The sequence below is a fragment of the Oncorhynchus keta genome, chromosome 19 (genome assembly GCF_023373465.1).
Source record: "Oncorhynchus keta strain PuntledgeMale-10-30-2019 chromosome 19, Oket_V2, whole genome shotgun sequence".
Lineage (NCBI taxonomy): Eukaryota > Metazoa > Chordata > Actinopteri > Salmoniformes > Salmonidae > Oncorhynchus > Oncorhynchus keta.
In genome coordinates, this window is record NC_068439.1 from 76,969,044 (window position 1) to 76,991,585 (window position 22,542).

At 53.5% G+C, this 22,542-nt stretch overlaps 1 protein-coding gene across 4 annotated transcripts in view; it reads left to right on the forward strand.

Annotated features, from left to right (window-relative positions):
* Positions 1–22,542, forward strand: part of LOC118371879 (serine/threonine-protein kinase MRCK beta-like) — a 156,474-nt gene that overhangs the window by 74,099 nt on the left and 59,833 nt on the right. For all 4 annotated transcript variants that reach the window (XM_052471339.1, XM_052471340.1, XM_052471341.1 and 1 more), the window contains exons 6-13: positions 1,281–1,374; positions 6,992–7,192; positions 9,909–10,157; positions 11,049–11,307; positions 11,427–11,546; positions 11,858–11,991; positions 16,208–16,450; positions 18,052–18,162. In XM_052471339.1, coding sequence (XP_052327299.1) covers positions 1,281–1,374; positions 6,992–7,192; positions 9,909–10,157; positions 11,049–11,307; positions 11,427–11,546; positions 11,858–11,991; positions 16,208–16,450; positions 18,052–18,162 — 1,411 coding nt within the window. The remainder of the gene's footprint in view (positions 1–1,280; positions 1,375–6,991; positions 7,193–9,908; positions 10,158–11,048; positions 11,308–11,426; positions 11,547–11,857; positions 11,992–16,207; positions 16,451–18,051; positions 18,163–22,542) is intronic.

The following is a 22,542-nucleotide window of genomic DNA, read 5'->3' on the forward strand; positions in this document are numbered from 1 at the left end:
TCTCGCTCGCTCTCGCTCTCGCTCTCGCTCTCGCTCTCTCTGTCTCGCTCGCTCTCGCTCTCTCTGTCTCGCTCGCTCTCGCTCTCTCTCTCGTCTCTCTGTCTCGCTCGCTCTCTCTCTCTCTGTCTCGCCCGCTCTCTCTCTGTCTCGCCCGCTCTCTCTCTGTCTCGCCCGCTCTCTCTCTGTCTCGCCCGCTCTCTCTCTCTGTCTCGCCCGCTCTCTCTCTCTGTCTCGCCCGCTCTCTCTCTCTGTCTCGCCCGCTCTCTCTCTCTGTCTCGCCCGCTCTCTCTCTCTCTCTCGCCCGCTCTCTCTCTCTGTCTCGCCCGCTCTCTCTCTCTGTCTCGCCCGCTCTCTCTCTCTCTCTCGCCCGCTCTCTCTCTCTCTCTCGCTCGCCCGCTCTCTCTCTCTCTGTCTCGCTCGCCCGCTCTCTCTCTCTGTCTCGCTCGCCCGCTCTCTCTCTCTGTCTCGCTCGCCCGCTCTCTCTCTCTCTCTGTCTCGCTCGCCCGCTCTCTCTCTCTCTCTGTCTCGCTCGCCCGCTCTCTCTCTCTCTGTCTCGCTCGCCCGCTCTCTCTCTCTCTGTCTCGCTCGCCCGCTCTCTCTCTCTCTCTGTCTCGCTCGCCCGCTCTCTCTCTCTCTCTGTCTCGCTCGCCCGCTCTCTCTCTCTGTCTCGCTCGCCCGCTCTCTCTCTCTGTCTCGCTCGCCCGCTCTCTCTCTCTGTCTCGCTCGCCCGCTCTCTCTCTCTGTCTCGCTCGCCCGCTCTCTCTCTCTGTCTCGCTCGCCCGCTCTCTCTCTCTGTCTCGCTCGCCCGCTCTCTCTCTCTGTCTCGCTCGCCCGCTCTCTCTCTCTGTCTCGCTCGCCCGCTCTCTCTCTCTGTCTCGCTCGCCCGCTCTCTCTCTCTGGCTCGCTCTCTCTCTGGCTCGCTCTCTCTCTGGCTCGCTCTCTCTCTCTCTGGCTCTCTCTCTCTCTCGCTCTCTCTCTGGCTCGCCCTCTCTCGCTCTCTCTCTGGCTCGCTCGCTCTCTCTCTCTCTCTCTGGCTCGCTCGCTCGCTCTCTCTCTCTGGCTCGCTCTCTCTCTCTCTCTGGCTCGCTCGCTCTCTCTCTCTCTGGCTCGCTCTCTCTCTCTGGCTCTCTCTCTCTCTCTCTCTGGCTCGCTCTCTCTCTCTCTCTCTGGCTCGCTCGCTCTCTCTCTCTCTCTCTCTCTGGCTCGCTCGCTCTCTCTCTCTCTCTGGCTCGCTCGCTCGCTCTCTCTGTCTCGCTCGCTCTGTCTCTCTCTCCCTCCAGAGATATCAAACCAGACAACGTGCTGTTAGACATGAAGGGTCATATCCGTCTGGCCGACTTTGGCTCCTGCCTGAAAATGATGCAGGACGGCACGGTGAGCAACACAGACCCCCCACGCACCAGACCCCCCACGCACCACACCCACCACATCCCAAACCCCCACGCACCAAGCCCACCACACCCCAAACCCCCACGCACCAGACCCCCCACGCACCGAACCCACCACACCCCCACGCACCGAACCCACCACACCCCCACGCACCGAACCCACCACACCCCAGACCCCCCCACGCACCGAACCCACCACACCCCAGACCCCCCACGCACCGGCCACCACACCCCAGACCCCCCCCACGCACCGAAGCCACCACACCCCAGACCCCCACGCACCGAACCCACCACACCCCAGACCCCCCACGCACCAATCCCACCACATCCACCACACCCCAGACCCCCACGCCCCAGACCCACACAAGAACCCACACGCCCCAGACCCACACAAGACCCCACAGACCACGCCCCAGACACGACCCACAGCCCAGACACGCCCCACAGCCCAGACACGCCACAAATATTAATTTGTTGGGGAAAAACACCTGTATAATAGTGCTGCATGTTTCTATCATCTTATTTGTGGTTCTGAGAAAAATGTCCTTTTCAAAATGTGTATTATTTTATACCACACAAATTACCAAAATTACAGGCTACACTGACACCGACAGATTAGACTAGCTATTTGCTTTACAAACTGTTTTTACAGCAATAGTATTTTGAAATATTGCGAAAGGCCTTATAGCTGCTGCCTGCTGTTCACTGACAGACACGACTCAACAATCAGGGGTTTGATATTTACCAGGCCTGCTGCCCAATTGGCTCCTCAACTGTAGTCCAACATGCACTAGTCGTGATAAAACACAACCCACAGCTATTGGTCATCATTATTCCTTTCAATGATTTAATGTATTTATCTACAGATAGGAGTAAATATATACATTTTGCAAATGTATTTAAATTGATCTACAGCACCCCTTCCCATGGCTATTTTTGCTTCTCCCGAAGGCCAAATAATCAATACTTCTTGTTATTAATTCAATGGTGGTCAGTAACCCCATGGAATATGAGGTTATTGTGCAGGTAGGCCTACTATTACAATAATATTTAGAATAATCTATCAACATGGTACAAGCCTATATCTGATCACTGTTTTGCCAAAAGTGGTTTTACCTACAGTGCCTTCAGAATGTATTCACACCCATTGACTTTTTCCACTTTTTGATCTTACAGCATGAATTAAAATTTTTATTAAATTGCTATTTTTTTTGTCACTCAGTAATGTAGATTTTTTATTTATTTATTTTTTAAACATTTTTTTATTTTCATATAAGTATTTTTTGTTATGGCAGGCCTAAATAAGTTCAGGAGTAAAGATTTGCCTAACAAATGACATACAAGGTTGCAATGACTCATGGACTCACTCTGTGTGCAATAATGGTGTTTAACATGATTTGTGAATGACTTCCTCATCTGTACCTCACACATACAGTTATAGTATCTGTAAGGTCCCTCAGTCAAGTAGTGAATTTCAAACACAGATTCAACCACAGACCGAGGAGATTTTCCAATGCCTCGCAAAGAAGGGCGCCTATTGGTAGATGGGTCAAAAACAAGAGGCAGACATTGAATATCCCTTTGAGCATGGTGAAGTTATTCATTACACTTTGGATGGTGTATCAATACACCCAGTCACTACAAAGATACATGTGTCCTTCCTAACTCAGTTGCCGGAGAGGAAGGAAACCGCTCAGGGATTACACTACGAGGCCAATATTGACTTTAAACCATTTATAGAGTTTAATGGCTGTGATGGGAGAAAACTGTGGATGGATCAACATCGTAGTTGCTCCACAATACTAACCTAAATGACAGAGTGAAAAGAAGGAAGCCTGTACAGAGTAAAAATGTTAATTTAAAAAATGCATTCTGTTTGCAATAAGTTAAAACTGCAAATATATTACATAGAAATTAACTTTATGTCCTGAAAAGAAAGCGTTATGTTTGGGGGGAAAAACATCATCACTGACGGCCACACTTAATATTTTAAAGCATGGTAGTGACTGCATCATGTTATGGGTATGCTTGTCATCGGCAAGGACTAGGGAGTTTTTTTGTTGTTGATGTAGAGAAACAGTAAATTCACCTTTCAGCAGGACAATAACCTAAGATGTTCCCGAATGGGGCGGCAGCGTAGCCTAGTGGTTAGAGCGTTGGACTAGTAACCGGAAGGTTGCAAGTTCAAACCCCTGAGCTGACAAGGTACAAATCTGTCGTTCTGCCCCTGAACAGGCAGTTAACCCACTGTTCCTAGGCCGTCATTGAAAATAAGAATTTGTTCTTAACTGATCTTGCCTAGTTAAATAAAGGTAAAAAAAAAAAATGGCCTAGTTTCTGTTTTGACTTAAATCGGCTTGAAAATCTATCGCAAAACTGGAAAATGGCTGTCTAGCAATAATCAACAACCAACTTGACAGAGCTTAAAGAATAATGGGCAAATGTTGTACAATCCAGGTGTGGAAAGCTCTTTAGACTTACCCAGAAAGACTCACAGCTGTAATCGCTGCCAAAGGAGATTCGAACATGTATTGATTCAGCGGTGTCAATACTTATGTAAAATAGATATTTCTAGATTTCATTTTCAATAAATGTGATAAAATGTCTAAACATGTTTTCATTGTGGGATATTGTGATGTCATTATGGGGTATTGTGATGTCATTATGCGGTATTGTGGGATATTGTTTGTAGATGGGTGAAAAATATATTTAATCCATTTTGAATTCAGGCTGGAACACAACAAAATATAGAATCAAGGGGTATGAATACTTTCTGAAGGCACTTTATATTGTAATATAAATGTTTTTTTTTTACCTGGTTGTTGGGTAAACTGCACCAAGTTTTTATGTTCATAAAGGCTAATAAGAAAATATGAGTAGCCTATGTGAAAGTTTTACAAATTTGTGGTTGCATCAGTATGTATCTGAAATGCATCAGAAAACTTTTGGAAAGTTCAGGAAAACGTCAGGTAAGCTCACCAGGAAGGCCTAACAATCGTTTGTGTGGGAGAACATCTGCATTGCTTTTGATTGTGGTTTTGTCACAGTCCCTTGTAACATTTCCTACGCGGCCGGTGAGCATTGCAGAGGGAAACAATTTATTTTTATTTTAAATGCACGAGCCTTAACTTTTCAGAAATAGGGTCATAATAGCTAGTAGCTCCTACCTCTAGATTTAGAGCCACATTTGTAGAATGAAAACAGAGACCCTCTCTGTTTGTCGCAACCGCTAAAATAACGGACGTGGCACCCAATTCTCTAGTACACCTCTTTTAGCCAGGACCCATATGGCTCTGGTCCAAAGTAGTACACTATATAGGGAATAAGCTGCCATTTGGGATGCAGTGTCAGTCAGTGGCCAATAATAGGCTCTCCCACACTTTACTCAGGTTAATGATGAGTGACTTAGAGTAAATTCATACAACTGTAGAAATGCAATGACTTGAGATTTGAATATTCTTATTCTATCCGTACAACAAGGAACTGAACAACAGTAAAGGGAGTGACTAGCAGAAGTAAAAACCAACATTCATACAACGGCCCGCGCTCTGGTGGTGAAGTTTCCACTAGGAACAAATATCCTGCCCCAATCCTAACCTTAACTCTTAGTGGGGAAGATGAAAAACTTAACCGGATCAGCATCTAGGGCAATTTCAACCACCAGCAGCAGCAGCTTTAAACCAACGCGCAATAACGAGGACATGTCCACAGAACAGATTACACAACACAACAGCTATCGTTATCATCATTATCCAGTTTTGGTCGATTAAAATAACAATGATGGCTATATAATCAGAGTTCAGTCTCGTAGGGGGCTGTTGATGATAAAACTATTTGATTCACTGTGGCCTTTTCACAGACCCTGATTAAATGACAAAAATAAATATGTTCAATTAGGGTTTAGTTGTGAAGTAACATTTAGATTTGTAATCAGCATTGACTATATTTCTTTAGTCTGTGATATAAACTTCTTACACAAAGATTAAGGACAGTCCAGGCCATGTCTTCGACACCAACTTATCATCTCAAAGGAGCCAAGTGGGAGGCTTAATCTGTTTTACTCCAGCTCCCTCTTAAAAACATAGCTAAAAATGTACCCCCATCCTTATTGCACTACTGTAAATGAAAAGGAAAGTCAACGACATGATATGCTCTTGGAATGCAGAGGGTGTAAAATGTAAAGAAAGGGTGACATTTGGGACAGCCCATTTGCTACAGTGCACTACGTTACCCATAGGGCTCTGGTCAAAAGTAGTGCACTACGTTACCCATAGGGCTCTGGTCAAAAGTAGTGCACTACGTTACCCATAGTTCGCTACTTTTGACCAGAGCCCTATGGGTAACGTAGTGCACTACTTTTGACCAGAGCCCTATGGGTAACGTAGTGCACTACTTTTGACCAGAGCCCTATCTAGAGCAGGGCTGCCCAACCCTTTTCCCGTAGATCTACTGTCCTCTGGGTTTTCAGTCCGACCCTAATTTAACACACCTGATGCTACTAATTAGCTGCTCAACAAGATCTTAACTAGCTGAATCAGATATGCTAAATTAGGGTTGGACTGAACCTACAGGACAGTAGATCTCCAGGAAGAGGGTTGGACTGAACCTACAGGACAGTAGATCTCCAGGAAGAGGGTTGGACTGAACCTACAGGACAGTAGATCTCCAGGAAGAGGGTTGGACTGAAAACCTACAGGACAGTAGATCTCCAGGAAGAGGGTTGGACTGAACCTACAGGACAGTAGATCTCCAGGAAGAGGGTTGGACTGAACCTACAGGACAGTAGATCTCCAGGAAGAGGGTTGGGCTGAACCTACAGGACAGTAGATCTCTAGGAAGAGGGTTGGGCAGCCCTGGTCAAGAGAATAGAGTGCCATTTGGGACTTATTCAAGGGCTCTCGTGGATCCTAATGGTTTTTATAGTGTGAATTAAGAGGTTTCACACTGTTTTATGAAATAACATTATGGGTCAGCTCCTTTTTCTGCTCTCGTGCAAATTTTTCATTTGTTTTTCATCGAGATTCTACCACAGAGCCCCTTTGTACTACTCAGCTGTTTGTGTGAAAGAAAATGAAATTTGTCTGAGGCAGAAATTGACCTGAGGTTCAAGGTGATTTGTCAGATGTATGGAGGTTCAGGGGTTTTAGTCAAATGTGTAGCCCAACCGTTGGAATTTGATGTGATTGAAGGCCTAAGGGGGGAGTATAGCAAGATTCACTATGGCCCAGACCCGGGTTCAAATATTATTTTAAATAATTTCAAAACAAACTCAATCGTTTTTTAAAATAAGTTAATACTCTTATTATGAAAACACACACACGCACACCTTATGTCAGTTATTATTTTTCTATGTTTTCCTTGTGTTATTATTTTCAAAACAGAAATATACTTTCTACTATTTCTCTTTCTCTCTCTGCATTGTTGGGAAGGGCCCGTAAGTAAGCATTTCACTGTTAGTCTACACCTGTTGTTTACCACGCATGTGACAAATACGATATGATTTGGACCGTTTTTTTTTTTTTTACATGCACCACGTAAAATGTTTCTCTGAGTCCACTTTACTTCAACCCTCTCATTTGTAGTTCCTAACCTCACTCTTCCAGGTCCAGTCATCTGTGGCTGTAGGCACTCCGGACTACATTTCCCCTGAGATCCTGCAGGCCATGGAGGACGGCATGGGCAAGTACGGTCCAGAGTGTGACTGGTGGTCCCTAGGGGTCTGTATGTACGAGATGCTCTACGGGGAGACGCCCTTCTATGCAGAGTCCCTGGTGGAGACCTACGGCAAGATCATGAACCACGAGGTATAAACTTGAGGAAACCGGTGGGCATTTAGGTGGAAGGATTTTAGGTTGTGGTGACAACGTTGCGAGGGAAAGTGGAAAACGAGTCTTAAAAGTCTACCATTTCGATTAGCGTCCATTCATGAAAACAGTAGTCATTAAGGAAAGCAAACAAGGATAGGATGTCATGCAAGAGAATTGGGAGAGCGCCACTAGCCACAGGTGTGGATAGGGATCTTATGTCCGGGTGTAGGGACAAGCATGTAGTGTACCTCTGAGGCAGAACAAAGCCAGGGGTCCCTAGTGCCTAGCTTGCAACAATGTAGATGTAGGAAATTTAGCTTGTGTGTCATCAGTATCCAAACTGCCTTGGTAACAAGCAATATGGATATAATCTATTATGCATGTCAAAAGAAGGAATGCTCTGCAAAATGACAGCGATATTCAGACTCAAAACGACCAGAAGAGCTAGCCTATACCAAATCCATGGGCTAGCAATAAGTGCTAAATATTCCAAACATTTGAATAATTAATGATTTTGTTTCATGATTTATTGATTGTTTGCGTCCAAATGTACAGTATTTCACAGTTAATTATATGCTACACTTATTAAATATAACAAACTTTTGGATTATTAATCGGTTGAAATAGTTGATAATATTTATTGGATTGTTTACTTCAAGGTACACTACATGACCACAAGTATGTGGACACCTGCTCGTCGAACATCTCATTTCAATGTCATGAGCATTAATATGGAGTTGGTCCCCCGTTTTCTGCTATAACAGCCTCCACTTTTCTGGGAAGGCTTTCCACTAGATGTTGGAACATTGCTGCTATAACAGCCTCCACTTTTCTGGGAAGGCTTTACACTAGATGTTGTAACATTGGGGCGGCAGGTAGCCTAGTGGTTAGAGCGTTGGGCCAGTAACCGAAAGGTTTGAATCCCCGAGCTGGCAAGGTAAAAATCTGTCGCTCTGCCCCTGAACAAGGCAGTTAACCCACTGTTCCTAGGCCGTCATTGTAATTAAGAGCTTGTTCTTTTAACTGACTTGCCTAGTTAAATAAAGGTTACATGTAAATAAATAAATAAATAAAAACATTTTTAAAATTGCTGCAGGGACTTGCTTCCATTCAGCCATAACCGCATTCGTGAGGTCGGGCACTGATGTTGGGCGATTAGGTCTGGCTCGCAGTCAGTGTTACAATTCAACCCAAAGGTGTTCGATGGGGTTGAGGTCAGGGTTCTGTGCAGGCCAGTCAAATTCTTCCACACCGATCTCGACAAACCAGTTCTGTGTGGACCTCACTTTGTGCATATGGGCAATGTCATGCTGAAACAGGAAAGGGCCTTACCCAAACCGTTGCCGCAGAGTTGGAAGGACAGAATCGTCTAGAATGTCGTTGTACGCTGGTAGACTTGTGTTGCCTGTTCCAAAAGTTTGTGATTGTTTGGTGGTGTAGGTACAGGGGTGTTTTATTAACAAGTTGGCCACCTACACGGTGTGATTATTTCCTGAAGCTATCCAGGTCAATGCTCCTTCTCAAGGGTCTAGTTCCTGAAACACTAGCCTACTTTCTAACAACTATTTTCATCATAGTCTCTGTCAGTATCTAAACTGGTGCTTGTCATGCCTTATCGAACACGTTCTCTCATTCTCATCTATTACTTCTTAATAGCCCGTCTCTGTCAAACCCCCGTCTTTCTCTCGCTCCCGTCTCTCCCCCTCTCGCTCCCGTCTCTCCCCCTCTCGCTCCCGTCTCTTCCCCCTCTCGCTCCCGTCTCTTCCCCCTCTCGCTCCCGTCTCTTCCCCCTCTCGCTCCCGTCTCTCCCCCTCTCGCTCCCGTCTCTCCCCCTCTCGCTCCCGTCTCTTCCCCTTCTCGCTCTCCGTCTCTCCCGCTCCCGTCTCTCCCGCTCCCGTCTTCCCGCCCCCTCCCGCTCCCCGTCTCTCCCCTCTCGCTCCCGTCTCTCCCCCTCTCGCTCCCGTCTCTCCCCTCTCGCTCCCGTCTCTCTCCCCTCTCGCTCCCGTCTCTCCCCCTCTCGCTCCCGTCTCTCCCCTCTCGCTCTCGTTCTCCCTCTCTCTCGCTCTGTCTCCCCCTCTCGCTCCTCGTCTCTCCCCCTCTCGCTTCGTCTCTCCCCTCTCGCTCTCGTCTCTCCCCCTCGCTCTCGTCTCTCCTCGTCTCTCTCCCGTCTCTCTCCCGCTCTCGTCTCTCCCGCTCTCGTCTCTCCGCTCTCGTCTCCCCGCTCTCGTTCTCCCGCTCTCGTCTCTCCCCTCTCGTCTCTCCCCCTCTCGTCTCTCCCCTCTCGTCTCTCCCCTCTCGTCTCTCCCCTCTCGTCTCTCCCCTCTCGTCTCTCCCCTCTCGTCTCTCCCCTCTCGTCTCTCCCCCTCTCCCCCTCTCCGTCTCTCCTCCTCTCGTCTCTCCCCCTCTCGTCTCTCCCCCTCTCGCCTCTCCCCTCTCGTCTCTCCCCTCTCGTCTCTCCCCCTCTCTCTCTCCCCCTCTCGTCTCTCCCCTCTCGTCTCTCCCCTCCCGTCTCTCCCCCTCTCGTCTCTCCCCCTCCCGTCTCTCCCCCTCTCTCTCCCATCCCCGCTTCCTGATTATTCTGCTGGTGTGTGTGTGTTAGGGGGGAAATGTGATGTTTGTATGTGTGCTAATGACCCAATAAAGGTACTTAAAAAAATATATCAAATTCTCATCCCCTTCGTCTCCTCCCTCTCTCCACCCTTCTCTCTCACAGGAGCGTTTCCAGTTCCCCTCAAACATCTGTGACGTGTCGGAGGACGCCAAGGACCTGATCTCGCGCCTAATCTGCGGCCGCGAGCGTCGCCTGGGCCAGAATGGCATCGGCGACTTCAAGGATCACCCCTTCTTCGCCGGCATCGACTGGGAACACATCCGCTCCACTGAGGCGCCCTACATCCCCGACGTCAGCTCCCCATCTGACACCTCCAACTTTGACGTGGACGACGATATTCTTAAAAACCCGGTGGGTGTAGGGGAAAGGAGCTGACTAGCTAATGTTAACTGTAAACCAGCTGGCTAGCTATTGTTAGCTGTAAACCAGCTGGCTAGCTAATGTTAGCTGTAAACCAGCTGGCTAGCTAATGTTAGCTGTAAACCAGCTGGCTAGCTAACGTTAGCTGTAAACCAGCTGGCTAGCTAACGTTAGCTGTAAACCAGCTGGCTAGCTAATGTTAGCTGTATACCAGCTGGCTAGCTAACGTTAGCTGGAAACCAGCTGGCTAGCTAACGTTAGCTGGAAACCAGCTGGCTAGCTAACGTTAGCTGGAAACCAGCTGGCTAGCTAACGTTAGCTGGAAACCAGCTGGCTAGCTAACGTTAGCTGGAAACCAGCTGGCTAGCTAACGTTAGCTGGAAACCAGCTGGCTAGCTAACGTTAGCTGGAAACCAGCTGGCTAGCTAATGTTAGCTGTAAACCAGCTGGCTAGCTAACGTTAGCTGTAAACCAGCTGGCTAGCTAACGTTAGCTGGAAACCAGCTGGCTAGCTAACGTTAGCTGGAAACCAGCTGGCTAGCTAACGTTAGCTGGAAACCAGCACTAATTAGAAGAAAAAAAGCTATCAGCTAACTAGAAAACAGCTAGCTGGCGAACACGACCTGGTTTTACTTTTTTAACAGATAGTAATAGACTAATCAATATAACTGATACTCCACCTGAAGTCGTAGGTCTCTGATTAGAAGGGAAGAATAAAAAACTGAATTGTTTGGGCCATCCAGTTCCTCAGTTGAACAGCCCAGAGCCAACTGGTGTTTACTGTTGTACACATTTTACATGGCTGTTTTCTCGGTCTGTTTGGCTGTTCCACTCGCTGATGCCCCCTTCTTGGCGTTCTCCGTGTCTTTCTCCCCCCCACAGGACATCGCTCCTCCAGTCACACACAGCGGCTTCACCGGGCAACATCTGCCCTTCGTAGGCTTCACCTACACCACGGACAGCTGCTTCTCGGACCGCGGCAGCGTCAACAGGGCCGGCCTGTCTGATGGGAGCTCCCAGGATGGGGGAGGAGAAGAGGGGGTTCCCCCGGACCAGGAGGGGGGGCTGGAAGTGGAAGCCTTTGAGAGGAGGATCCGCCGACTGGAGCAGGAGAAGCAGGAGCTGAACCGCAAGCTGCAGGGTGAGCTAGGGGGTGGTAGATGACAAAGAGACACATAAACAACCTCTGTGACCCTGAGTGTAAATGTGGACATAACCCCTGACCTTTAACCTGTGTGTTGCCCCTTTTGGCCCCTCCAGAGTCCACTCAAGCAGTGCAGTCTCTCCACGGGCCGGGGCGCGGGGCCAGCACCCTGGGCCGGGACAAGGAGATGAAGAAGCTCAACGAGGAGATTGACCGGCTCAAGAAGAAACTGGCAGGTCAGTGCTCTCTGTGCAACCCAATCTGGCAACGCGCCACTAGTCTGCTCGTCTGGCAACCCAACACTGTCTGGGCATTTACTCCAGGCCTGAGTTGAACACACAGGTCAAATACTGTCTGGGCATTTAAACCAGGTATGATTCAAACACACCAATAATTTAAACCAGGCCTGAGTTGAACACACAGATCATTAAAACCAGGCCTGGGTCGAACACACAGTTTGCACTTTTGGGGCTGTTCTAGCGCAGCACCAAGTACTTTTCACCATCCCACTAACCAGGAAGTCCCTCTCCTTCTCGTCCCCACTCAGACTCTGATAGGCTGGAGCACCAGCTAGAGGAGGCGGTGACTCTGCGCCAGGACTACGAGAGCTCCTCCTCCAAGCTGAAGGCCCTGGACAAACAGGTTAAAGCCCTGAGACAGGAGAAGGAGGAGATCCACAAGGTAAAACCCCCACCCCCCTATTTTGCAAAGGAAAATGAAAGCAAGCATTTGTTATTGGACAAGTTCTGGCAGTCCTTTCCCGTTCTGGTCCGCTTCCTTCTGTTTGGTGTCTAGTGAATACGACGTAGGGTTGTATTCAGTCAGGTGAATGCATAACTAGAGCTGACATGATTCACAGGGCACACTGTTACTCTCAAGGACCAATGTTAGTTCACCGTTGTCTATTCACTGCATAGAGGTCGCCTCTCTGTGTCAGGTCTCATTTTATCATTCATGACGCATTAGGCTTAAACACACACATACACACACACACACACAGCCTAACCTAATATCCTCAGATCATTGGATCACCACGGTGTGTAAACACTGGGACCTTTTTCCTTGTGATTAATTCCATCATGTCTTGGATTAGCTGGAGTCAGGGTTCTGGACAGAAACACCACATTTCTGTCTAATTCCATTAGCAAAACTATTTGACCCCCATCCTCTTCCCTTTACCCTGGGATAGTGTTTGTGTTTAGTTGACTATTCAAAACCGTTGCCTGCTCGTAGTTGTTCAAATCTCATGATGCACACCAGATGATGTCATCAGCCCGGATGATGTCATCAGAAATACTTGTCTTGTATCTTGTTTACTTCACAACAAAGGGCTTGTTTGACTGATACAAATCACCTTGTGTCATAAATAACTGCTCATTATTATTTGTAGAGCAGTCAGTCGGTCACCATTTACCCACAATGCATCAAGGTGGATGCTCTCGGACACGGCCATAGAAACCCATAACTTTCACACGTTGGGGTGGTGCTGGAGATAATGTATTCAATGTTGAAAAGGGTAGAATTTCCTCTTTTTTTTTAATGTGTGATACAATTGATTGTGGCTAATTTTCTGTGTGTACATGTATAGTGGAAGTCAAGATTAGAATTGGTAGTTTACTGATGTCTTCTATTTTCTTTCTCCTCCTTCCTTCCTCCCTCCCCTCCTTCCTCCCTCCCCTCCTTCCTCCCTCCCCTCCTTCCTCCCTCCCCTCCTTCCTCCCTCCCCTCTTTCCTCCACTCCCCTCTTTCCTCCACTCCCCTCCTGTTTCCCTCGTCTCCTTCCTCCCTCGTCTCCTTCCTCCCTCGTCTTCCTCCCTCCCTCCCCTCGTCTTCCTCCCTCCCTCCCCTCGTCTTCCTCCCTCCCTCCCCTCGTCTTCCTCCCTCCCTCCCCTCGTCTTCCTTCCTCCCTCCCTCCCCTCGTCTTCCTTCCTCCCTCCCTCCCCTCGTCTTCCTTCCTCCCTCCCTCCCCTCGTCTTCCTTCCTCCTCCCTCCCCTCGTCTTCCTTCCTCCCTCCCTATCCTCGTCTTCCTTCCTCCCTCCCTCCCCTCGTCTTCCTTCCTCCCTCCCTCCCCTCGTCTTCCTTCCTCCCTCCCTCCCCTCGTCTTCCTTCCTCCCTCCCTCCCCTCGTCTTCCTTCCTCCCTCCCTCCCCTCGTCTTCCTTCCTCCCTCCCTCCCCTCGTCTTCCTTCCTCCCTCCCTCCCCTCGTCTTCCTTCCTCCCTCCCTCCCCTCGTCTTCCTTCCTCCCTCCCTCCCCTCGTCTTCCTTCCTCCCTCCCTCCCCTCGTCTTCCTTCCTCCCTCCCTCCCCTCGTCTTCCTTCCTCCCTCCCTCCCCTCGTCTTCCTTCCTCCCTCCCTCCCCTCGTCTTCCTTCCTCCCTCCCTCCCCTCGTCTTCCTTCCTCCCTCCCTCCCCTCGTCGTCTTCCTTCCTCCCTCCCTCCCCTCGTCTTCCTTCCTCCCTCCCTCCCCTCGTCTTCCTTCCTCCCTCCCTCCCCTCGTCTTCCTTCCTCCCTCCCTCCCCTCGTCTTCCTTCCTCCCTCCCTCCCCTCGTCTTCCTTCCTCCCTCCCTCCCCTCGTCTTCCTTCCTCCCTCCCTCCCTCCCCTCGTCTTCCTTCCTCCCTCCCTCCCCCCCGTCTTCCTTCCTCCCTCCCTCCCCTCGTCTTCCTTCCTCCCTCCCTCCCTCCCCTCGTCTTCCTTCCTCCCTCCCTCCCTCCCCTCGTCTTCCTTCCTCCCTCCCTCCCTCCCCTCGTCTTCCTTCCTCCCTCCCTCCCTCCCCTCGTCTTCCTTCCTCCCTCCCTCCCTCCCCTCGTCTTCCTTCCTCCCTCCCTCCCTCCCCTCGTCTTCCTTCCTCCCTCCCTCCCTCCCCTCGTTTCCTTCCTCCCTCCCTCCCTCCCCTCGTCTTCCTTCCTCCTCCCTCCCTCCCCTCGTCTTCCTTCCTCCCTCCCTCCCTCCCCTCGTCTTCCTTCCTCCCTCCCTCCCTCCCCTCGTCTTCCTTCCTCCCTCCCTCCCTCCCCTCGTCTTCCTTCCTCCCTCCCTCCCTCCCCTCGTCTTCCTTCCTCCCTCCCTCCCTCCCCTCGTCTTCCTTCCTCCCTCCCTCCCTCCCCTCGTCTTCCTTCCTCCCTCCCTCCCCTCGTCTTCCTTCCTCCCTCCCTCCCTCCCCTCGTCTTCCTTCCTCCCTCCTCCCCTCGTCTTCCTTCCTCCCCTCCCTCCCTCCCCTCGTCTTCCTTCCTCCCCCTCCCTCCCCTCGTCTTCCTTCCTCCCTCCCTCCCTCCCCTCGTCTTCCTTCTCCCTCCCTCCCTCCCCTCGTCTTCCTTCCTCGTCTTCCTCCTCCCCTCCCCTCTTCTTCCTTCCTCCCTCCCCCCCTCGTCTTCCTTCCTCCCTCCCCTCGTCTTCCTTCCTCCCTCCCTCGTCTTCCTTCCTCCCTCCTCCTCGTCTTCCTTCCTCCCTCCCCTCGTCTTCCTTCCTCCCTCCCCTCGTCTTCCTTCCTCCCTCCCCTCTCTCTTCCTCCCCTCCCCTCGTCTTCCTTCCTCCCTCCCTCGTCTTCCTTCCTCCCTCCCCTCGTCTTCCTCCTCCCTCCCTCCCTCCTCCCTCCCTCCCCTCGTCTTCCTTCCTCCCTCCCTCGTCTTCCTTCCTCCCTCCCCTCGTCTTCCTCCTCCCTCCCTCCCTCCCCTCGTCTTCCTCCCTCCCTCCCTCCCCCCTCGTCTTCCTCCCTCCCTCCCTCCCCTCGTCTTCCTCCCTCCCTCCCTCCCCTTCCTCCTCCCTCCCTCCCTCCCTCCTCCTCCCTCCCTCCCCTCCTCCCTCCCTCCCTCCCTCCCTCCCCTCGTCTCCTCCCTCCCTCCCCTCTCCTCCTCCCTCCCTCCCTCCCCTCGTCTCCTCCTTCCCTCCCTCCCCTCGTCTCCTCCCTCCCTCCCTCCCTCCTCGTCTCCTCCCTCCCTCCCCTCCCTTCCTCCCTCCCTCCCTCCCTCCCCTCGTCTCCTCCCTCCCTCCCCTCGTCTCCTCCCTCCCTCCCTCCCTCCCCTCGTCTCCTCCCTCCCTCCCTCCCTCCCCTCGTCTCCTCCCTCCCTCCCTCCCTCCCCTCGTCTCCTCCTCCCTCCCTCCCCTCGTCTCCTCCCTCCCTCCCTCGTCTCCTCCCCTCCCTCCCTCCCTCCCCTCGTCTCCTCCCTCCCTCCCTCCCTCGTCTCCTTTCTCTCTCTTATCACGCCTATCTCGCCTACCCCCTCTCTCTCCCCCTCTCTCTCCCCCTCTCTCTCTCCCCCCTCTCTCTCTCCCCCTCTCTCTCTCCCCCTCTCTCTCCCCCCTCTCTCTCTCCCCCTCTCTCTCTCCCCCTCTCTCTCTCCCCCTCCCTCATCCACTCTCCCCTCTCTCTCCCCCTCCCTTTCCCCCTCCCTCATCTACTCTCTCTCCACCCCTCTCTCACCTACCCTCCTTTCCCCACTCCCTCATCTACTCTCTCCCCCCTCCCTCATCTACTCTCTCCTTCCTCCCTCATCTACTCTCTCCCTCCTCCCTCATCTACTCTCTCCCTCCTCCCTCATCTACTCTCTCCCTCCTCCCTCATCTACTCTCTCCCTCCTCCCTCATCTACTCTCTCCCCCTCCCTCCTTCCCTCATCTACTCTCTCCCCCTTCCCTCATCTACTCTCTCCCCCTTCCCTCATCTACTCTCTCCCCCTTCCCTCATCTCCTCTCTCCCCCTTCCCTCATCTACTCTCTCCCCCTTCCCTCATCTACTCTCTCCCCCTTCCCTCATCTACTCTCTCCCCCTTCCCTCATCTACTCTCTCCCCCTTCCCTCATCTACTCTCTCCCCCTTCCCTCATCTACTCTCTCCCCCTTCCCTCATCTACTCTCTCCCCCTTCCCTCATCTACTCTCTCCCCCTTCCCTCATATCACCACCAACAGCAACTGGTGGAGTCCCTGGAGCGCCTCAAGTCCCAGACCAAGGAGCTGAAGGAGGCCCACAGCCAGCGGAAGCTGGCCCTACAGGAGTTCTCTGAGCTGAGCGAGCGCATGGCTGAGCTGCGTTCCACCAAGCAACGCCTCTCACGCCAGCTCCGCGACAAGGAGGAGGAGATGGACGCTGCTGTGCAGAAGGTGGACGCCATGCGTCAGGACATCCGCAAGACTGAGAAGGCCCGCAAGGAGGCGAGTTGTAAAAGTTGTCTAGCAGAGCGTAGCTCGCTAATGCTAACACGTAACGTGCTAGCATTTATCTTGCTAACTAACCACTTAGCTTGCTAATATTTAGCTAACTAACACATTGCTTGGTTATACTCAGCTGTGTAGAACACTCAGCTGTGTAGAACACTCAACTTGCTAACATTTAGCTTGCTAACACTCGTGAATGAAGTTAGCTGTCAGGGGCTGTCAAAGCTGGAGACAAAGTGGCAGTGTGTTAGCGACGTTTAGCTACTTTAGCTTTCTGTGACGAATGCCATATCTGTATTACATTTCAGTGTGTGTGTCTGCCTATATGAGTGTGTCTACTATGTATAACGATTCCAGACTTTCAACCTCAACACAACCACTTCTGGTGCTATGGCTTCTCCTGGCATTCAGAAAGCACAGAACAACTTCTCTTGTTATCTATTTATTCATTTCTCAATTTGAATGCCAGTATTCCCTCGAGGGCCTCGCCTGTCTGGTGTTGTCTGCATTGTTGCTAGGCAGTTGAACACGAATGGAGGCCACTTGAGACTATTGAGATCCTCTATCCTTCCCCAGAGCTAAATGCTAAGTGCTAACAAGCTCCAGATGGTTGTTGGCGACCCCAGCTAAATGCTAAGCGCTAACTGGGTCCAGATGCTTTTTGGTGACCCCAGAGTTAAGCGCTAACAGGGACCAGATGCTTGTTGGTGACCCCAGAGCTAAGCGCTAACAGGGTCCAGATACTTGTTGGTGACCCCGGAGCTAAACGCTAAGTGCTAACAGGGTCCAGATGCTTGTTGGTGACCCCAGAGCTAAGCGCTAACAGGGTCCAGATACTTGTTGGTGACCCCGGAGCTAAACGCTAAGTGCTAACAGGGTCCAGATGCTTGTTTGTGACCCCAGAGCTAAGCGCTAACAGGGTCCAGATGGTTGTTTGTGACCCCAGAGCTAAGCGCTAACAGGGTCCAGATGGTTGTCAGTGACCCCAAAGCTAAACGCTAAGCGCTAACAGGGTCCAGATGGTTGTTGGTGACCCCAGCTGAAGTTCATGGGGCCAGGGATGGGGACTCTAGTAAAGGAAGAGAGGGGGTCAATGATGGCAGGGTGATAAGCCAATGTTATCTCCTCACTGTTAATTCATATATGCAATACTGGTATGCATAATGGTAATGCACATATTGACACAATGCATGCTAATGAATAACTGTGTTTCAGAGTGAGAATTAATCAATCAAGTTTATTTATAAAGTCCTTCTTACATCAGCTGATGTCACAAAGTGCTGTACAGAAACCCAGCCTAAAACCCCAAACAGCAAGCAATGCAGATGTAGAAGAACGTTGGCTAGGAAAAACTCCCTAGAAAGGCCAGATCCTAGGAAAGAAACCTAGAGAGGAACCAGGCTATGTGGGGTGGCCAGTCCTCTTCTGGTGGTGCCGGGTGGAGATTATAACAGAACATGGCCAAGATGTTCAAATGTTCATAGATGATATATTTACCCATACGTGTTCTATGTATGGGTAAATCTATCCTGGTAAAGGGATATGAAACTTTAGTGTGTGTGATGTTGACCTCTGCTTTGTCTGCCTGTGTTTGTTAGTTGGAGGCCCAGTTGGAGGATGCCAAGGCAGAGGCGTCTAAGGAGCGAAAGCTGCGCGACCACAGCGAAGTCTATTCTAAACAGCTGGAGATGGAGCTTGAGACCCTCAAGGTTAGAGGTCACACACTACTTTCCTACTGATCTTCCAGTTCTCGTTCCCTTCCCCTTTCCATCCTCCTCTGTCTCCATCCTCCTCTCGCCATCCTCTACTGGTCTCCTCTCCATCCTTCTCTCGCCATCCTCTACCGGTCTCCTCTCCATCCTTCTCTCGCCATCCTCTACCGGTCTCCTCTCCATCCTTCTCTCGCCATCCTCTACCGGTCTCCTCTCCATCCTTCTCTCGCCATCCTCTACCGGTCTCCTCTCCATCCTTCTCTCGCCATCCTCTACCGGTCTCCTCTCCATCCTTCTCTCGCCATCCTCTACCGGTCTCCTCTCCATCCTTCTCTCGCCATCCTCTACCGGTCTCCTCTCCATCCTTCTCTCGCCATCTCTCTCTCGTCCTCCTCTACCCGTCTCCCCTCTCCGTCCTCCTCTACCTGTCTCTCGTCCTCCTCTACCCGTCTCCCCTCTCCGTCCTCCTCTACCTGTCTCTCGTCCTCCTCTACCCGTCTCTCCGTCCTCCTCTACCCGTCTCTCCGTCCTCCTCTACCCGTCTCTCCGTCCTCCTCTACCCGTCTCTCCGTCCTCCTCTACCCGTCTCTCCGTCCTCCTCTACCCGTCTCTCCGTCCTCCTCTACCCGTCTCTCCTCTCCGTCCTCCTTTACCCGTCTCTCCTCTCCGTCCTCCTTTACCCGTCTCTCCTCTCCGTCCTCCTCTACCCGTCTCTCCTCTCCGTCCTCCTCTACCCGTCTCTCCTCTCCGTCCTCCTCTACCCGTCTCTCCTCTCCGTCCTCCTCTACCCGTCTCTCCTCTCCGTCCTCCTCTACCCGTCTCTCCTCTCCGTCCTCCTCTACCCGTCTCTCCTCTCCGTCCTCCTCTACCCGTCTCTCCTCTCCGTCCTCCTCTACCCGTCTCTCCGTCCTCCTCTACCCGTCTCTCCGTCCTCCTCTACCCGTCTCTCAGTCCTCCTCTACCCGTCTCTCCGTCCTCCTCTACCCGTCTCTCCCTCCCTCCCTCTCATCTCCCCTCCCTCCCTCTCATCTCCCCCTCCCTCCCTCTCATCTCCCCTCCCTCCCTCTCATCTCCCCTCCCTCCCTCTCATCTCCCCTCCCTCCCTCCTTCTCATCTCCCCTCCCTCCCTCTCATCTCCCCTCCCTCCCTCTCATCTCCCCTCCCTCCCTCTCATCTCCCCTCCCTCCTTCTCATCTCCCCTCCCTCCCTCTCATCTCCCCCCTCCCTCTCATCTCCCCTCCCTCCTCTCATCTCCCCTCCCTCCCTCTCATCTCTTCTCCCTCCATCTCCCCTCCCTCCCTCTCCTCTCCTCTCATCTCCTCTCCCTCCCTCTCATCTCCCCTCCCTCCCTCTCATCTCCCCTCCCTCCCTCTCATCTCCTCTCCCTCCCTCTCATCTCCTCTCCCTCCCTCTCATCTCCTCTCCCTCCCTCCCTCTCATCTCCTCCTCCCTCCCTCCCTCTCATCTCCTCTCCCTCCCTCCCTCCCTCTCATCTCCTCTCCCTCCCTCCCTCTCATCTCCTCTCCCTCCCTCCTCCCTCTCATCTCCTCTCCCTCCCTCCCTCTCATCTCCCTCCCCTCCCTCCCTCCCTCCCTCTCATCTCCTCTCCCTCCCTCCCTCTCATCTCCTCTCCCTCCCTCCCTCTCATCTCCTCTCCCTCCCTCCCTCCCTCCCTCCCTCCCTCCCTCCCTCCCTCCCTCCCTCCCTCCCTCCCTCCCTCCCTCCCTCCCTCCCTCCCTCCCTCCCTCCCTCCCTCCCTCCCTCCCTCTCATCTCTTCTCCCTCCCTCTCATCTCCTCTCCCTCCCTCCCTCCCTCCCTCCTCCCTCCTCCCTCCCTCCCTCCCTCCCTCCCTCCCTCCCTCCCTCCCTCCCTCCCTCCCTCCCTCCCTCTCATCTCTTCTCCCTCCCTCCCTCTCATCTCTCCCTCCCCCTCCCTCTCATCTCCCCTCCCTCCCTCTCATCTCCTCTCCTCTCCCTCCCTCTCATCTCCTCTCCCTCCCTCCCCCTCCCTCCCTCCCTCCCTCCCTCCCTCCCTCCCTCCCTCCCTCCCTCCCTCCCTCCTCCCTCCATCCCTCCCTCCCTCCCTCCTCCCTCCCTCCCTCCCTCCCTCCCTCCCTCCCTCCCTCCCTCCCTCCCTCCCTCCCTCCCATCTCCTCTCCCTCCCTCTCATCTCCCCTCCCTCCCATCTCCTCTCCTCTCCCCTCCCTCCCTCCCTCCCTCTCATCTCCTCTCCCCTCCCTCCCTCTCATCTCCTCTCCCCTCCCTCCCTCTCATCTCCTCTCCCCTCCCTCCCTCTCATCTCCCCTCCCCTCCCTCCTTCTCATCTCCTCTCCCTCCCTCTCATCTCCCCTCCTCCCTCCCTCTCATCTCCTCTCCCTCCCTCCCTCTCATCTCCCCTCCCTCCCTCATCTCCCCTCCCTCCCTCCCTCTCATCTCCTCTCCCTCCTTCTCATCTCCTCTCCCTCCTTCTCATCTCCTCTCCCTCCCTCTCATCTCCCCTCCCTCCCTCCCTCTCATCTCCTCTCCCCTCCCTCCCTCTCATCTCCCCTCCCTCCCTCTCATCTCCCCTCCCTCCCTCCCTCTCATCTCCTCTCCCTCCTTCTCCCTCTCCCTCCTTCTCATCTCCTCTCCTCCCTCTCATCTCCCTCCCTCCCTCCCTCCCATCTCCTCCCTCCCTCCCTCCCTCCCTCTCATCTCCCTCCCTCCCTCTCTCCCTCCCCCTCCCTCCCTCCCTCTCATCTCCCCTCCCTCCCTCTCATCTCCTCTCCCTCCCTCCCTCTCCTCCCTCTCCCATCCCTCCCTCCCTCCCTCCCTCCCTCCCTCCCTCCTCCCTCCCTCCCTCCCTCCCTCCCTCCTCTCCCTCTCCCTCCCTCCCTCCCCTCCCTCCCTCTCCCTCCCTCCCTCCCTCCCTCCCTCCCTCCCTCCCTCCCTCCCTCCCTCCCTCTCCCTCCCTCCCTCCCTCCCTCCCTCCCTCCCTCCCTCCCTCTCATCTCCTCTCCCTCCCCCTCATCTCCTCTCCCCTCCCTCCCTCCCTCTCATCTCCTCCTCCCCTCCCTCCCTCTCATCTCCTCTCCCCTCCCTCCCTCTCATCTCCTCTCTCCCTCCCTCCCTCTCATCTCCCCTCCCTCCCTCCCTCTCATCTCCTCTCCCCTCCCTCCCTCTCATCTCCTCCCTCCCTCCCTCTCATCTCCTCTCCCTCCCTCCCTCTCATCTCCCCTCCCTCCTCCCTCTCATCTCCCTCCCTCCCTCCCTCTCATCTCCCTCTCCTCCCTCCCCTCTCCTCTCATCTCCCTCCCTCCCTCTCATCTCCCCTCCCTCCCTCTCATCTCCTCTCCCTCCCTCCCTCCTCTCCCTCCCCTCCCTCCCTCCATCTCCCTCCCTCCCTCCCTCCCTCTCATCTCCTCTCCCTCCTTCTCATCTCCCTCCCCTCCCTCTCATCTCCCCTCCCTCCCTCCCTCTCATCTCCTCCCTCCCTCCCTCCCTCTCATCTCCCCTCCCTCCCTCTCATCTCCTCTCCTCCCTCCCTCCCTCCCTCCCTCCCTCCCTCCCTCCCTCCCTCCCTCCCTCCCTCCCTCCCTCCCTCCCTCCCTCCCTCCCTCCCTCCCTCCCTCCCTCCCCCCTCCCTCCCTCCCTCCCTCTCATCTCCTCTCCCTCCCTCCCTCTCATCTCCCCTCCCTCCTTCTCATCTCCTCTCCTCCCTCTCATCTCCCCTCCCTCCCTCCCTCTCATCTCCCCTCCCTCCCTCTCATCTCCCCTCCCTCCCTCTCTCATCTCCTCTCCTCCCTTCTCATCTCCTCTCCCTCCCTCTCATCTCCCTCCCTCCCCTCCCTCTCATCTCCTCCCTCCTCCCTCCCTCTCATCTCCCCTCCCTCCTCTCATCTCCTCTCCCTCCCTCCTCCCTCCCTCCCTCCCTCCCTCCCTCCCTCCCTCCCCCCTCCCTCCCTCCCTCCCTCCCTCCCTCCCCCCCCCTCCCTCCCTCCCTCCCTCCCTCCCTCTCCTCTCCTCTCCCTCCCTCTCTCTCCTCTCCCTCCCTCTCCCTCTCCTCCCTCCCTCCTCCCTCTCCTCTCCCCTCCCTCCCTCCCTCTCATCTCCTCTCCCTCCCTCCCTCTCATCTCCTCTCCCCTCCCTCCCTCTCATCTCCCCTCCTCCCTCCTGTTTTCTCCTCTCCCCTCCCCTCTCCCCTCCCTCCCTCCCACTCTCATCTCCTCCTCCCTCCCTCTCATCTCCCCTCCCTCCCTACCCTCTCATCTCCACCTCCCTCCTTCTCATCTCCTCTCCCTCCCTCTCATCCCCCACTCCCTCCTCCCTCTAACATCTCCTCCTCCCTCCTCCCTCCATCTCTCCTCCCCCTCTCATCTCCCCTCCCTCCTCCCTCCC